At 37.4% G+C, this 18,145-nt stretch overlaps 1 protein-coding gene across 3 annotated transcripts in view; it reads right to left on the bottom strand.

Annotated features, from left to right (window-relative positions):
- Positions 1-1,452: 1,452 nt before the first annotated feature.
- The window catches only part of PEX5L (peroxisomal biogenesis factor 5 like), a gene marked incomplete at its 3' end in the record, with an annotated part of 37,790 nt that continues 21,097 nt past the window's right edge, over positions 1,453-18,145 (bottom strand). For all 3 annotated transcript variants that reach the window (XM_082056132.1, XM_082056133.1, XM_082056134.1), the window contains 8 exons: positions 14,842-14,937; positions 8,188-8,304; positions 7,126-7,269; positions 6,196-6,266; positions 4,809-5,006; positions 2,866-3,031; positions 2,336-2,493; positions 1,453-1,657 (listed from right to left, as the gene is read on the bottom strand). In XM_082056132.1, the coding sequence (XP_081912258.1) occupies positions 1,453-1,657; positions 2,336-2,493; positions 2,866-3,031; positions 4,809-5,006; positions 6,196-6,266; positions 7,126-7,269; positions 8,188-8,304; positions 14,842-14,937 (1,155 nt within the window). The remainder of the gene's footprint in view (positions 1,658-2,335; positions 2,494-2,865; positions 3,032-4,808; positions 5,007-6,195; positions 6,267-7,125; positions 7,270-8,187; positions 8,305-14,841; positions 14,938-18,145) is intronic.

Below are 18,145 nucleotides of genomic sequence, written 5' to 3'. Positions count from 1 at the left end.
AGCTAAATGTGCACTGTAGCCAAATCAATCCATTTACCACGTGGCAGTGTGCTGCCCCCAGTGCTGTTCCCCATTCATCCAGTTTTGGAAAATTAAGATGGTGTACATATATATACATTTTAAAGTAGCTACGAATACTGATGTTACCTAAGGATTTAGTCTGCTATCATGGAAATCACTGAGACTTTTTTGCTACTGCTTGCCATAACACCAGGATCAAATCTTAGTCTCAATCCTACAAGCATTATATAGACCAATTTTTTTCAGGGAAAATTTTCCCTTGAGCATGGTCTGCAGGCATTAACTCCTATGAAGACTTTTCTTTATTTGCAATAAAGATCTGTGGCTTATTATGTTCTGAAATGACATAATTCACATACAACATGTATGTGCATGCACATGCATGTATGTGTGTAGTACCTGACAGATGCATAATAGAATAATCTTTCTAATAGATATTGCAGTTTACACTGTATTTGCATTTTTAAAACATAAGAATATTGAAACCCTTCTCATCACATTTCAGGAAATGATATTTGGTCCTTTATGCCGATAAGGCTATCCCATACATTCTGTTGTTAGTAACTAAAATAACAGCATAGCACTGTTTTAGAAAAAGGAAGATTAAAGTGCATAAGTACGTAGATAGGCGCAGATCCTGTTGAGCTCCATTGAAGCAGACACACTCTGTCCAAGATCAGGGATAGCTGGTTTAAACAGCAACAGTTCTAGTGCAAATTACCACTTCTGCTGGCAACACTTGGCCTTCCCATGTGTACGTGGCCTAATTTCATAGACTTCCTTGTACAATGTTCCTCTTAATATTGCACGATTCACAACTCTGTGAGCCTGCAGAATTTGGCCCAAATTAATCAAGGTGCCTTTGGAAACAAAAATTTTCTTGGCTGCAAACTAATAAGTATATTCAACATAAAGTTCATCCATTTTACATGCATCTATTTTCAGAGCTATGTTAAAAACAGACCTTGAGAAGACTTTTTGACAAAGAAACAAGGATGGGGAATCCATGTTGGAGGGCAAAGTGCTGTCAGCACAGTGCGATGAGCTACTAAGTAGGTTCCTTGGATGCATTGCTTGCCATTCTAATGTGCAATAATGACTATCTAGGTTTGTTCTTAATATACTTTTCTTTGTATAGCTGTGTGTATGGAGAGAGATATAACTTGCATGGGATGAAGATTCTTCAGAAACGGCTATTTCATCTAGTTCAGGGCTTTGTCAGATTAGCCACAAGCCCATTCCCAGTCCTTTGAGTTTGAATTTATGTACAATATTTTGTGCTTTTGAACTTTTCTTTTTGAATAATGTCCAAGATAATTCCCCTACTGATCTACAGCCATGATCTTTTGGAAAATGTGGTCATTTTGAGATGAGTAATAAAAGAGTTCTCTGTTTCCGAATACAATTTAATCAATTTGTGGATACTTTTCATTACGGCTCTAGATTAAAAGCTCTTAACAGAATGTCTAGATCACCCACATTCGCTGCTTGAAATAGTTCTGGCTGGTCCATCATAGACAGAGCAATTCGAAGTGCTGCCCAAATATTGCCCGATAGAGCGGGATGGGGAACCTGTTGTTGATTCCTGCTCTTCCTTTGCAAACTGAGAGCAGTGAGAAAATTACTGACAGCCTCTCTGTAGGGGAGAAGAAAAAAGAAACAAGCAATATAATTTGCAGTTCATCAGTCTCTTTCTGTTATTCTTGCTTGATTTTCTTTAAACAAGTGGATATAGCTTGTAGTAATGCAGAGCTCACTCTATCCATACATCTGGGGATACTGTCTCCATTGCTGCAAAGCTCCTCTTCATCTTAACTGTCCTAAGCTGACAGTTAGGACCCTGAAATATCACCCTTGAATCCTGAAGGATGTACTGAAAGTGGTTTTGATGGCATTAGTTATTTAAAGCAGTTTAACTGAAGTTTCCTTTCTAAAGACACGCTCTTATGTTTTCTTTTAGAAAAGCTATTAAGCACAGGACTAAGTTTACATGTGAGAGCAATCCCACTGATTATAATGAGTACTTGCACTTAGACATAAAAAAATGCTTAAGCAGCTTGCTGAATGAGAATGTCAAATTTTCTTTTAAGAGATCAGTAGTTCCGTTATGTAGAATTTGTGAAAAGAAGAAAAGCATCATTGCTTTGTTAGTAGTTGGTGAAAAATAATTACCAAATTTTCAATAGCTGAGATTATGTAGCTATATTCTGATTATTATTTTTATTTTGTTTCTTGGATAACTCCAGCTAGAAAATTATTTTTCACTTAGTGGCCATGACCCTGAGCTTTTTGTTTACACATTTTTGTAACTTACCTGTATGCGCCTAGGTTGATGCAGCTTATCCCTAAATTGTACCTGGACCTAATGAAGCCAGGCTGTATTTCTAAAGCACGTGTGTAGGCCTCAACAGCTTCTTCACTTCGATCCCCATTTGCCAATGTTGCTCCAAGACGATTCCATAATGTGTAGTCCTGGTGAGAAAATGAGTTTTCTACTGTGGGTGTCAAAAAGGGACATGATAGCTCATTTTTGCTAGTAAAGTAAGGAGGACTGCAGAAAATAACAGTATCGAAGCTTCTCTTAATTGACATGGAATGTGAGGTTCTAACTCATGATTATAGGCAACTTTATATAGCTAGGACAATTAATCAGCACACAGCTAGAAACTGGACATGTATAAATTTGCTTCTAAATGGGACTGTCTTGTAATTAACATTTCTACTTCAGGTATTAAAATTTTAATGGCTGAAGTGACATCTCATAAATATTAGCCTGATCAAGAGGGGAGAAAGAAAATGGCTTGTAAAGCTAAAATCTTAAAAACTTGAAAGCATAAAATGTACCTCTGGCCGAACAGTTAAAGCAGCACTAAATGCATCTATTGCTCTGTTAAATTCTCCATTCAGGTGGAAAAGAACTCCAAGTCCCGTCTGCAAGTCAGGGTCTATCATATCACCATTCTGGTGAGCAGCCTCCAGGTACAAGTCCTTTACTTCTTCAAGTAATGAGCTAGACAAGGGTGAAAAATACCTTAAAGTTTCATCTTACAGTTCTTTACAAAAATTGCAATATTGATTGTATAGCCAGAAATTAAAATCCTTGTAGTGGATGTATCAGAAGTGGTATACTCCTAGAATGTGAAAATAAGCTTCTTCAGCTTCATCACGGCAAAGCTTTACTTCCAGGTGCTGTTGTAAACTCATGTCTGGAATAAAAATTTCACCTGTGTAATGAAGTTCACCTATATAAAGAAGAGAACAAGTCTTATGAGAAGCGGCTGAGGGAGCTGGGGCTGTTCAGCCTGGACAAAAGGAGGCTGAGGGGAGACCTTATCGCTGTCTGCAACTACCTGAAAGGAGGTTGTAGCAAGGTGCAGGTCAATCTCTTCTCCAAAGTGGCAAGTGACAGTACAAAAGAAAATGGCCTCAAGTTGCATCTCAGGGGGCTTAGATTGGATATTATGAAAAATTTCATCATGAAAAGGGTTGTCAGGCATTGGAACAGGCTGCCGAGGGAAGTGGTTGAGCCACCATGCCTGGAGGTGTTTAAAAGATGTGTAGATAAGATTCATAGGGACATGGTTTAATGGTGGACTTGTCAGTCTTAGGCTAATGGTTGGACTCAATGATCTTAAAGGTCTTTTCCAACCTAAATGATTCTATGATTGTATGAAGTCAAAGTGCAGCTATGAACCCAAGTGAGATAATGTGAAAGCTTATTAAAACTATTAGAATGGGCTGAGTTTCTCAGACATAAAAGAGTTAATTACTGGCAAAGAGAGCAGTCATTCTGAAGAGGAACAGATCAAGTGACTAGTCAAGACCCCTGAAGAAAGATGCCAAAATTTAAGACCTTGGTACCCACTGTAGGCTTCATAAAACCTTTGCACTGACAACACCAGATGTCAGCGGTAGAATAACATGTTTAGCAATTAAATCGAACTTGCATATTTTATTTTTGCTTATACTAAATTATCTTGTCAACCCAGGGCTTGTAAGTGATAAGTGTAAACCAGAAGGCCTGTGTTCAACATGACAGGCTGTGGATAGCCCTAGTGTTTTGGTTCTATAATCATGTTTATGCCTTTAATAACTTTATCATGCATCTCACAATTCAGAAATACTTACTTACCAACCTCATGAAATCTTGATGAAGGGCTGCCAACTCATGATTTCTTTTTTTGTTACTTAAAATGGCTGCTACCTCCTACTATTATTGCTCCTCTGCAAGGCTGGAGTCAGATTACAACAAATTACAACAGTGTCTCTCTGCTTAGAACTGAAATGGCTGTTAAACAAACAGATGCTACCTTCCAATATTTTCAGTGAACTGAAGGCATGTCCCACTGCAAAATGGCTGTCATTCCTGGCTTCTAGTGGCTTGGTTGGGATATAGGAAATACGCTGAGCAGTAGGAAGAACACACACATGTAAGAGCTGGATACAGGCCTGGGTTTGGAAACAGCTGAAGAATGAGGATGTGGGAATATAGAGACAGCAGACAAGGTCAGAGGAAAGCGATGGGAGTAATGGGAAAGCATCTCTTTTCAGGTGTTTGTTTGTTTGGGTGGTTTGTTTGTTTAAACTTCCAGGGATGGCATAAGATCAAGCCTTCATTTGCTAAACCAAATGTCCTGTGTTGGGTTCCCACTCTTGCCACTGGAGACACTGAGTCTTCCATCAGAGGGAACAGGCTGGACTTCTACAGAGTAAGGGGGCACAGCATGCACCACCATTTCTAGTGACTTCATTAAAATTTCTGCCATTAGGATTTATACTGCATTTACCTTTCATCTGATGTCTTAGACATTCTCCTGGTAAGTGCTGGGGACCCTTTTTTGCTTTTCGCTATATATTTGTATTTTGGATTTTGCTTTATCCAGTTTCTTAGAGCTTGATAGGCTTCTTGTTGGTGGCCAGTGTTAGTATAACTTACAGCCAGGGCCATCAGAGCTTTTAGGTTGTTTGGCTGTAGTTCCAGGCACCTAGGCAGAAAATAAAAATATATTGAGGTATTTTTTTAGCCAAACATAATTCTTTAATTATTCCAAAATAATCTGTATTAAAAAAAAATCAGTCACACAAGATCTACCCAATTATATTTTTAAAGAAGGGACTTCGTCTTATTTTCTGTGATAAGTGCATTTTGCATATGTGTACAGAGACACATGCATATACACACACACATATGTACAGAAATGTATCCATACAAGCTTTGTTTTCATTCTTCTGGTTATGAGTAAGTGTAGGTAGATTCATTTTTTTAGTTACCTGTCTAGTAAACAAAGAGAAGCTTTATGTAAATTCAAGCAAACAGTTCAATATGGTTTGCAGGTATACAAAGAGGTATTTCTTCCACCTTTATGAATCTTCTCAGTCATCCTGAATTCTTAGTTTTTCTTCAATAAAGCTGGAGCCTATCGAGTAGCCTTTCTACAGTTATATGCCATTAACTGAAACCAGAATCTAGTCTATTTTGTGAATATCACTGTTGCTTGTTTCAAAACTGTGGGGATGAGCAAGCTCCCTAAATCAGGCAACCCCTTGGATTTCTCTCCAGGTAAGCTAATAAGTGACATGTAAATTAGTTAGAGTATCCTCCAGTGAAATGACTGCGTAGTTAACATTGCAAATGCAATTGAAAGTGGAGAGGGTACTTGCTTCAAATGGAAACATGAAAACCCACTATAGAAGGATAATATTAATGCTGATATTTTGGAACTGATGTTTTACATACAATCATACTGGGATCTTCGCATCCCTATCAACCTAGAAATGTTGTCAGTTTAGTATTCAGCAGCTGAAGGGAACTCATTCCAATTAAGAAAGCCTCTTAATTAAAGGACAAACTACAGAAAATATGCCAAGAGGCTAGAATATCAAAAAGGCACTTTATTTGCATTATGCCTAATTCATGTTTATCTGGCCATGTAACTTTTCTTTTGTGCAACTACTTAGTTTACTAGATTAAATATTGCACTTATTTAATAATTCAGAAATATTAACCACTAGTCATGCCTCTGAAATCACTGGGAAGATTTCTATATCTATGCTAATGCTTCATTTAGTTAAATAGATGCTTCATGTTACAAGATAAGTATGACGTTAAATATACCTAGGCTTCCATTAGCTAATACTCATCATACCCCTTAATTAGCAATTATCTTCATCTACCTTTGGAGGGCGACAATGGCTGCCTGCTCATTTTCATTCTCTGCCTGTGTTATGCCAAGGAACTGCCAGGCCTGTAAAAATAATGATTATTGTGTTATTTTGTTATATAGTAAGCAGCTACAACTGATATCACTGTAAGCAGCGGGGTAAATAAAAATAGCAGATCTGTCCAGCACTGACTACAGGTTTTTCTACAGTGTGCATACCAACGCTACAGATCAATGTGGTTTTGAATATCTGTGGGTCTGATAATACTTATAATCAATTAATGCAAAGGTATTCTGTGAGTGTGTGATCACATGATGATTTCTTAAATTTTAATTACTGTACATTTTAAATCTTAGTAGAATTTTATGGATAACAGTGAAGAACAATTTTTAAGTTGTAGAAGTTAAAGGGGTTCTAGAGAGTCTGTGAATTCTCTCTGCTTTTCAAAATACTGCTGCCTAATTTAATGTAGCAACACATTCAAAGAAACATAGATACTTACACTGTAAATATTTTTCATGTTTCACAGAAAACAGACTTCAAATATATACTCACTGAAAACATTAATATTCCAGAAATTGGTATAACTTCTAAAAAATTGTCATCGTTCTTGTTAAATCAAAAATGTTCACATTTTCAATAGCAGTTTTAAAAGATTGTTTGAAAACTTCAAGAAAAGGAGGAAACGTTTGAAATATTGTCTCTTTCAAATGCTTTTAAATGACAGCTTGGAAATGCTATCATTTCAAAAATAGATTCTCATCTTATGAAAAGCTCACCTTTATTTATTTCAAGTCACGCACTATTCCAAAATGACCACTAAGGTTCAGTCTGTTTCAGTCAGTCATGACTAGCAAAGGTTTGAGCCCTGAAATCATTCCATCACCGCACGCTAAAAGGAGTCCCTTTTCCTTTATCAGTAAAAGGCGCGTGAGCACGTACCTCTGCATCATTGGGTTCTTGCAGAATAGCAGCCTCCAGGTATAAGATTGTAACCGGCAGGTCACCTTCTTTCATTTTTTTCAGTCCTTCCTCAAAAGCACCAGGCCAGTCTTTGAAGGGATTCTCAGTATGGAAATAATAACCCTGGAGAAGGAACAATGGACCCGTGATGAAGCATTGTAGCAAGGAACGGCAACTCAATAAAATGGAATGACTCACTATTTTCCAACTGGATGTAAACATCCTTTCTTCTATGAAAACACTGTGAGCTCCTCCATGAAATTTCAATGACAAAAGGTGTAAAAAGTCAGCATTGCCGGACAGTTAGGGTTCTGTTCTTTATTTTTACTTTAGCTCTGAAGATATGCTTCCCAGTACTCATGTTAGGCTCTCGTGCTCCCATCAAAGGTAATGGCAACAACTCACACTGACTGCAATAACAGCAGAACTGAACCTGGCTTGAGCCCAGCACATCCGATTTAATGGTACAGAGCACACATCAAGTGGTTGATCCCCTGCAGTGCCTGTAACCTGGTGTCTGTGCAGTTAATACCCTGAAATCTTCAATTAACCTTCGAGAGAGAACAGTGTTGCAAGCGCCTCAGGTTATTTCAGAATTTCCTTAAATTCTGCCTTTTTCTCTCTTGCCAGTGCAATTTAAAGGGTACATCCTAATATCAGCTACATAATATAAATCAAATTAAAACCTACAAGGGAGGGAATGAAGAAGAGAGACAGAATCTCCATCATTTCTATCCTCAACAGTGTTTGAATGTGCAAGCCCAGATTTTCTTATTTGGTGCTCTTCCTTAAGTGTCCATAATCCAGCAGTTTGTTTCATGATCCTTTCAGCTGAATTCAGGCAGTCTGCAAGTCTAAATGTGTTCTCACTATGGTAAGGTCTTTTAAATCTACCTCACTCACAGGCACTTAAAGAGGAAGAACTCTTTGGGGTGAAATTATTCACTGTGTCCAGTTTTCTTGTGTTCCCTTGAACAGCTGAGGCTCGTATCTCATCTCTTCACAGGAAGAACATTCTTTGTTAAAAAAACTTGGTGTTACCTTCTCAATGGTTGAGATGGTGACTTGCCCTGGTGCTTCCTGGTTCTCTGAAATCCAGTTTCTGCGAGCCATTTCTTCCCATTCTGCTTGCATTTTATCCCAAAACTCTGTGTCTGACTAGAAGAGAAAAGAGGAAAAAAGGGAAGAAAATGAACAACAAAACTTTAAAATGGTAAGCTTTTAATTTCTTTCTTGTAATTTTTGGCTGAGCAGTATTAATTCTCTTAATAATCATACTGACTGAAATACTACAGCACAAATTTGGAATTCTATATAATTAAATTTAATCTCTTATATTGGAATGCATTTCGTCAACAGAAAACTCTCTATCTCAGAGGCAGCATATGTTTTATTTGAAGCAGGATTTGCAGCAGCTTACACTGCATCTTATTGATGTTAACAACAAATTGTTACATAAAATTTGAAGGAAATAAATGCTGCTGTTCCCTGATGAAAAAAAAGAAAAAAAGAAAAAAGTCAACCAGGCATAGATGCTAAAGAATAACAATAGATAAAACTGTTTAAAAGGGAACAAGCATCCCCCTTTCGTAGTTTCAGCATCATTTTCAATTATGTAAAAAGAGTAACAGCAAAACTTAGAGGGTGTTTACACAAGACAGTTAATACAAATGGGGCTTTTGATATAGTGGAGAAATCCTAATATTGCATGGTGGGAGTACTGGTGGGAGTAATTGATAAGAGGTTATAAAATTGTACAGTAAGATTAATATTCAGCTCGAAGTCAAGACAGAAAAATGCATATGCAAGAGAAACAGAAATGATGAAAACAGAATGAGATTTAGGATGTGTAACAACCATAACGAGGGAACCACTGTGGCTACTAGAAAATGATGCCAAAAACCAGAAATAGAATTGGGGAAAAAAAGAGGGGAGAATCCAAGTTAAGGTGCTATTTTTTCAGCCTCCACACATTACTCACAAACCCTGAAAAGCAGTTCTATAGAAGAACATATGCTCAGCACTATGAGCCTTTGCAAAGTTTTCCAGTTCCTACAAGGTCATGGCCAGAACTTCAGTGAACTGACACTACTGAGAGCACAGTCTCTCAGCTTATTTATGTCAAAGACAACAGTACAGATAATACTATTGAGGTTTAGACAGAACTATTTGAGTGTGAGGTGCTAACTCAAATTATTTGAAGGTATTATAAACTGGTCCAGACGGTTTTGTCTCAGTCTTCATTACAAGACTGACCGCTTTGCTACTGCTCCACAGCCAGGCATGATGTTCAAAAATAGAGCTTAGTTAGTCTGGGATTGCCTGGCCTGCTACAACCCTCCTCAGGCACTGGGAGAAAGACAAACACAGACTGTGAACATCTCTAGAGTGAGTCAGCAGGGAGAACCTTTGAGATGAGGTGGGAAGGATTAGGAGGACCCGCACTGGCTAAGTAGGTGTGGTTGCTGTAAGTCATGAGGCTCTTCACAACTGGCAAGGTGCATTCCCTGTCCAGAAATCTAACAGGCATTTCCCTATCGCTCTGATCCAGCACCTTCTTCCAGGAAACTCAGAATTGTCTGAATTATGTAATTATTTGATCTGTGAAGGTACCTGCTCTGTCCCTCTGGGGACTAGGAAACAAACGTCAATCATTCTTTCACTCTTTGTAATAGAAGCAAACAGAACATGACAACTCTTACACAACAATTTCTGAGGTTTCAAAATTTGCTTTCATTCCAAATTTGATGGAAATACCATATTTTAGATAGTTGTGAGATTGTGCTGAAGTGTCCATTTAGGGTTTGAAAAGGCTGGGATAATGAATTGGATTGCTCTTTCTTTTATCAGCCATGACCAGAGGCACTTGAATTCCTTAAAGTACCCTGTTCAACAGATGCCTCTATCAGCTGTTTTGCATTCAGAGCAAATCTCCACTGCACTGAAGAAAAAAAATTACTTGACCGTGTTTTTACTAGCAGTAATTTTTAGTTTCAGGGTGAGGTAAAAAGAGTGGAAATTTCCATTTCCTACAGATTAATAAAACTACTGAAAAGTAATCAGTAATGTCTTTTTAAACAGATCAACTTAAAGAAGTAATCATATATAGATACATATGTATATATGAGTTTATATTAGAATAGTTTCTTGTATTTTTCCCACAAAAGTCCCTCATGAATCAATGATTTGGAAACAGATCAAATAACATTTCTGTGGATTGTGAGCAAGCATAGAAGTGGGTTTAGGTCTTAAGTTCAAATTCTGCTGCTTAATTACATATTTATAATTCACATAGAAGTTCACTCTGTGCATACTCCACTCAGCAAGCTGGTTACTATGCATTCAAGTAGCCATGCTTCATGTCTATCTATAGGGTGTCAAAGGCAGAGGAAAGACATCACGGGGAGAAGACTTGTTTTGCTATAACATCTCTCAACTCATCATTTGCTACTTGGACATGAGCCAGGACCCAGCTGTTCTTTTGAACTAGAAGCAAAGATTTGCTTGTTTGGGACAGATGGGTTTAAGTCCCAGCTACAGCTTTCTAAGCACGTCCAGCACATGGGGTTTCTGAAGCTGGTACGGCAGAGTTGCACTGAGCAACTGGATCATGCACAAGTACAGCACCTGATAAAATGCTGTAATATTGCTGTGACAAATAAAAATGTCAATGGCAGAGCAGCTTAATGTCCTTGAGGAAGAGACCCATAAATATTACATAGTCTTGGTTAAAGGCCCAAGTCTGTTTCAGCTGTTGTTAGTAGCAATTTTATCACTGACTTTAGTGGCAGGAGGGTTAAATTAATATTGAGTGCTTTTGAAAATCTGGCTCTGGCTCAAGACTCCTACGTCTAATTTTAACTGTATTTGCTATGTGACTGGTGCCAATTACTTAATTTCAATGTTTTTGCTGCCTTAATGCTGGCGAATTACTTTTGATGTACCAGAAGTTTTCAGACCAGTTGAACACATTTAACATGTTGTCAGATCATCTGCAGCAGTTAAGTGGAATGACAACCAGGAAAAAGGTTTATACCATCTTGCTACTTCCAAGCAGAATATTCTGCATTTTGTCAAAGAGGCTATTTTTTACTCTCAGTATTTAAAAATACGCTGAAGCAGTTAAACAAATGGGAGGCAAAATTAATTCCAGGCTCTTTACTTCATACAATACAGTGAAGGGGTTTGGAGGATGGGGTATATTATCTGAATATTGCTGGCTAATTTCTAAACTTACCTATTTTCCTAACTTTAACTGTAGAATTTTGCGTGTCCTGCACTGCCGAAAATTAATTTGTAGTGCTCCTTCTTGACCAATGCATAAGAAAGAAACATTCTGTGGTGCTTCTTTCTTTGAATCACTGCGTCAACATACTCTTCAATGTGGAAGACACAGTAAGTTAAACTTATGTGCTAAATACATATGATTTCTTTAGCTGATATGTTCTCAAAACAAAGTATGCCTTTTTAGTAAAGTCTAGAGAAAAAAAAATATATTCCAAGGCAAAGATTCCCATTGTGATGTGAGAGAGGACCAAATAAAATGCATCTGAATTCATCCTAGGTCCCAATTTAAAATGTGGTTTAGGCAGTCTCAGCACATCCAAAAGGGATGTTGAAATAGTGAGATGGGAAAACCATGGGTACAGAAAGGATTCTAACTGGTATTCGTGGGTACTATAAAACTGATTATTCTAGACTATGTTTTCCTAGGTTAGAATAAATCATTCCCATCTTCTTCCCACTATTGTCACATAATTTAGCTGTCATATGTTATGATGCTTCATAACAGTCTATCATACGGCAGACGGCTCATGTGACATGGTATAAATAAAATGCTGAGAAGGACAGCTCAAAATTTCTTTTCCATCTGCAGTTTAATCTCTACATCAGGGAACCATGGAATAAGAAAACACCAAAACTGCTTTTTTTTTTTCCATCTCTGAGGCTTTTCTCAATTGGAAGTTTTTGCACTTTCTTGGTTTTGTTTTTATTTATTCCAGCTTATTACCAATAGGATAGTGTGTGATAGAACAATTGTTTTAACAGAATATAGGTACAGGATGGATCTGAATCCCCATGCTGGCATTTTTTAAAAAGTCAAAACTACCAATTTTTGGTAAAACACAGCTAATTATTAGAAAGATTACATTAAAGCATATTTGTACGGCACTTGGGAATCATGAAGGCCTTAGGGTATTTGTGCTTCCCTCACATGCAAAGCAAATGGATGAAGCAAAACTCACATCCAGTTTCCAGAATGACAGATGAAAGTAGCCAAGTCTGCAAGCACCCAACCACTGCAAGTGAATCTGGACCCTCTCTAGTAAAAAAGTTAATTTACTTACCTCTTTATTCTTAAAGGATTCCCCAATGGCATAGACATCTTTAAACCTTCTTAAGAAAGAATTACCTCACAGATCTTCATTAATCTTAAATTTGACATCTTAAAACCATTCCCAAAGCTCTAAAGTGAATACTGGGTAGAGGATAAAATTTGGTGTCTTCATCTACTGAATTGTTAATTAATTCCTTTCAAACTAGGCCACAAAGGACCTGAGATTTTCTTCCTTTTCCTGATCAGTTTTCTGGCTAATCTTACCACTTGGAGCTTTCCCAGTTGAAGAATATTACAGAAACATCCAAAGCCTAAAAGACTAAATTTTGAACTGTATCTATTCTGTGCTTATAGAAAGCACTAATCTTTCTGAGATGGGCTGCAATTTATTTCAATCACTCTAGCTTTCTTACCACTTCATTTTAACTAGGATGAAAATTCAACTCTTTTCATATGCAAATGAATAACTGCTCTATAAGGTCTTGAAGAATCTTTTCCTTTACATTTTAACTACCTGGTTCAAGTTTCTATTTTAAGCAGAAAGGATAACTTGAGACTGCCAGCTACACAGTTATAGAAACATTTAATTAGATTCTTTTTAATACTTGTTTTTTGAGACTATAGTAAGGCATTTTAACAACTTATATTTTTTTTTTTCCCTCTAGAATGACCTTTAATGTGCAGGAGGGTTTTTTTTACAATATATTCTCCTCCTTGCTTTACTCTGTAATGTAATTCAATAATGTTTTGTAATCTGTTGTTGGCCTCAACTCATTTTTCTTTTGGCTGAATGTCTGGGAACATCAGATTCCCTGTGTTGCGATCACAGGATACAGCACATGTCCCACCTGAAGGATCACTCTGCAGTGCAATTAGGAACATCTAGAGCACTTTAAGCAGTGGCAATTTCAAAGCAAGTCTCTCCTGTCCTGCCAGAGGCAAATGTGTATGATGTGTGACAGAAAAAACCCTATTGTGCGTTACAAGCAGTTGTTCGCAAATAATCTATTTGATCAGGAGAACACAATGCCTTCAGAAAATACAAGAAAAATGCATTCAGTTTATAAACTTACTGGTTGTGTCCATTTTAGCCTTGTATGTTGAGACAGGATTTTTTTTCTGTCCAATAAGATTCTTAGAAACCATGGCAGAAAACATGGTAGAAACCATGCAGTCTTACCTTAGCATATAACAAAAAAACCTACAAATCAAATTAATTTCTTAAATGAGAAATTCTGCTTCTAGCTAGAAGCCAACATAAGATTTAGGCCTAGTTTTGTTTGTAATTAACCAATATCAATCCAGAATTGTTCAACTTCCAACACTGAAATTACAATGGTAAAAAACTCAAGTTAAAGGAGTATTAAAACACAGGCACTAAAATGTAAATCTAACCCCAAATATCCCTAAAGTGTTCTAGATGTTTGGAGACTAATGAGACTGCAGCTCATGCTAAAAATAATAATTTTCGAGGAATCAGTTTCACAGCCTAATCCTTTCTACCCTAACAACTCCTTTCAGTTCAGGCTGAACTTTTGTCCTCGGTGGGATGCATTCGTCTGGGCATTTTGTGGCGACAGAATTTTGAATGGTTACCGACTGAATCCCTGAGAAGATATGATGCTCAAGATCGATGCTTGTATCTAATTTTTTATTGAATTCTGTTAAAAAACTGTATGCCATCATTTTTCTAGACAGGATCAGGATTTCAGTTGGGACTAGTGGTATAGGACAACACTCAAGAGGCATTTTTCATGTTGGAGAAGTAGTAGTCAGTGAAGAAAACAGAAGTGCAATAGGAGAACTATCCAAATACCTGCACCTTTTCAAACAAAAATTGTCAGGAAATGAGAGTACTCCTGTGTTTAACATTCTGCCACTAATCATAAAAATGCATTGGTACGTGGTTACTGGTACACGTGCAGTTATCCATTACAGCAGTGTTCTGTATATCAATGATTCCAAATTCCACTTTCACAGTGGAGAATTGGTTTGTGTCTGAGCTTAAATAACTGACTGCACACATTCAGTTGCTGGGGAAAAATGTTTTACTCTTATACTTTAAGCTTAAGAGTACTTGCATTTATGGGGAATCTTTCTTGACTCACTTGCTATAGCAATAAAAGTTGAGCTTGAAGAGTTGGTTCTGTCTAATCTTCATTTATAGCTAAGGTTATTATTATTATTTTTTTTTTTTTAAGAGAGAAACTGCTATTTTAAATGAGTAACTCCAGGAAATGTATATTTTCTCTGCTTTAAATATTCCAGTTTGAAATTTCTCCTATACTTGTGCTGCAAGATGAATAAGAAATCCTTAGAACATTAGCTGAAAATGAAAACAGTAAATGAAGTAATACCTCAACAGCTGCCTTTGCTCTTTCAAATTCCTCCTCCAAGGAGTGATTTCTGGAGAGAAGAGGCCCTCCCCAACGCTGCTCCTTAGTTGATCGTGCCTAAAAAATAAAAGAATAAATCAGAGAGGGATGATATACTCTCTGCCACATTTCTGAGTCACTTCCTTAATTGCCTAGAGCCCCAAATGGCCTTTTTCTTGGGCAAAACTAGTTGTGTCCCTGCATCAATTCCTCTGAATTCTCTTACACGATTGCAGAGATCAATCCTCATGGGAAGTAGAGTAATTTATCTTTTCCAGACCATTCTATTCAGTCAAAGCGTGTGAAAGATAAAGAGGTATCTAAGACAAGACAATGTAAGAGTTGGGCTACAAAGGGAAGAGCTGACAGTTTGTATAAGACTTTTACTTTCCTTGTTCCTTCTCCTGTATGACTGTGGCAGTGCATCCCACTCATGTGCTTCAGGAAGAAAGCATCTCATTTTTCCTGTACATTTTGTATTTTTTTCAGGTTCTGTTTTGGGATCACACTGGAGAGCCAGGTGTGCTATGGATTTTATTGGAAGGATAAATGTTTTTTACAAGCAGCAGCTCTCCTGTGCCCTACCATCAGGCAACCCCTTTGGAAGTACATAACAAGTTTCTCCCTGTTCTTTTATTAAAAACGTATATTTTTTTGCACAAAAGGCACAGTACAAAACCAAGCAATACTCAATGATGGCACAGAAAAGCACAAAGTGGTCTAATATTGCTAAACAAGAGCTCCGCCTGCTAACCCCTTCCCTCATGTTTGTCAGAATTTAAACTCATTAGCCATTTGCCTGGCCATGGTCCCAATTGCGTTAATTTATATTAATACGTTCCTGGGTGTTCATATAAGTAATGTGCAATGCACTGTCCAACATGTATGTCCATGTGTGTGCACACAGGTTTTTTTTTACCTAGAAAGATGGCATTTTTATGTCAATTCAGCCCTAAAATTTCTGGTTTGTTCCTCAGTCTTTTGTCCCTCAGGTAGAGACTGATCAGTGAAATGTATATGGGGTCGACGATATACGTGCAGTTAGAAAAGAACAATACATCACAATTCCTGTGAGAAGCGCGTGATGAGGGGACACTCTGTGCGTTATTCTGTGTTGGCTTCTGGACTTTGCTGCGTCAGGACACAGGGTGTGAGGGAAGGACTGCACGGAGGAGCTGTCCGTTCTGTTTTCACATCTACTACCTCAGATCTACGTTGTTTGGAAAATACATATTTCTTTGCTGAGGCCAAGAAGAGGTTTCAGGTTGTCATTGAAAACATAGTAAACCCAATCCAATACACAAACCAGTTATTTTACTGATTAAGAGAGTGCAGGCAGAAGAGAGAACTGGTTCAAATCACCCCGTTGCCTATATATCATATGACGGTATCTGTCGCTCAGCATCTGCAGGATGAGACTGACATTCTGCAGAGAATAAATTGAGGTTGTCTGGAATATGTCTTTGAGGAAGGTGCTTGGATTTAATTTAAAGCTATCAAGAGACCTTAATCATATAACTTTGTTTGCAAATTTGTTTAATTGCCCTCCTTGTTTCCCTTTATTAATTTTAATTTCATTTTCCAACTATCACTTCTTATTCTTTTTCCATTACTTTAATGCACTTTTTTAGTACTCCTTATTTTCTCTATGGAAAGATAATGATGACTTTAATCAGGTTTTAATTATCTTTTAAATGATATAAAGAGATTGAGATCTTAAATTACCTCATTATGAGGCATTTTATTCAGATTTCAACCTGGTTTGTGTCTCTTTCACTCTCCCTCTTTTTGTTTTTATAGCTTTATTTTCTTTATAGATATACAGACAAACGAACTCTATATTCCAGTACATGTGTTGCTGTTTTTCTATACAGAAAGCAGGTGATCTCCTGTCTCCCACTAGTTATGTCTGATTCCACATGCTCTTCTTGCCACAGCGCTGCACAGGGAGCACTCATGTTGACATCCTCGTACACTCTGAGCCAAAGATGCCTTTCAAATTGCATCATGGTGTAAGTAGAGCCTGCATTCTTCTTCTGAAATGTATGATTTTTGAAACAACTGTATTGGAATATGCATTTATACAGACATCTTTGTCACCAGCTCATTTTTATGATGCTTTTATTCCATTTTTTTTCATTCCACTGTGCCATCATATACAGATTTTGTCAGGAATGGCTTGTATATTTATCTTCAGATCAATAATACTGAAGAGTATGGTTTCTCTTTGGCATCACAGAAGAACACCCATACAATTACAGCTCCTAGTAAATAACTACTGTACTTGAGAACTTAAGTTAGCCAGTTTTAATCTGTTTAAGAGCTGCTCTATTCACATTGTATGATCCTAATTTTAAAAATCAGAATATGGTATGGTAATTCAAACATCTTGCAGAATATCACACAGCCACCTGTAATCTGACCGAAGAATCAAATACTGTAAATCGTGATGCTGAGACTGAGTAGCGCTGCAGAAGGGGAGCGTGAGCTTGTTGGGGCATTAGAGTGATGAGCGGGAACAGGACAAACACAGAAGTGTCTTCCTCTGCCACATGTCAGAGTACACGTGGCGTTCCCACACAATCCCCACAGAAATATACCTTCTCCTCTATTAAATGCCCACCTGCCCTCAACCCCAACCACTGTAGGATATCTCAGTACTAATAAAAGTGAAACAAGGAACTTTCCAGAATGGCAGATAAAAGAAAGAACAAAGAAACTTTGGGTCAATGCAGCATAAGAGTTAATAATATGCAATATATGATGTGAGTAGAATACTGAGAAGCAAGACAGCCACATCCGATCACAGCCACCTTGCTATTGCCCATTCCAGCCTTCAAACACATTTATTCCTTATTAGTTCAAAGCTTGCCTTTGTGCTTTTGTATTGGCAGAAATGCTGGTAAACACAGGACTTTGTTAAGACGACTGCGTAATTTAAATGAAAATATGACCTAGTTACTTAGTATTTCACTTTGGTGGACTAAATCTAACATGTCAAAATGACTGATGATTGTCTGAGAAATTGCTGATGGAAAACTGCAGCAAGTTTGACAAGATTAAATCTTTAGGGTATGGCAGAATCTGTTGCATATGCAAAGGTTACTCTTAAATAAGACAGGCAAGATCTATAGAGGACAAAATATGAAAAACATATGCTTTGATAAAAGCTCTAACGTGATTTCTTTTACAAGCAGATTAAGAACGCGGTCAAGACAGATGAGCCTGTTTGTTGGGACCTGATGACTTTGACAATCCAAGTATAAACAGGATGAATGAAGCGGGC

The sequence above is a fragment of the Streptopelia decaocto genome (assembly GCF_964273445.1).
Source record: "Streptopelia decaocto genome assembly, chromosome: 6".
Lineage (NCBI taxonomy): Eukaryota > Metazoa > Chordata > Aves > Columbiformes > Columbidae > Streptopelia > Streptopelia decaocto.
Note: the sequence above shows the minus strand (reverse complement) of the source record. Positions and strands in the feature narration are given on the sequence as shown.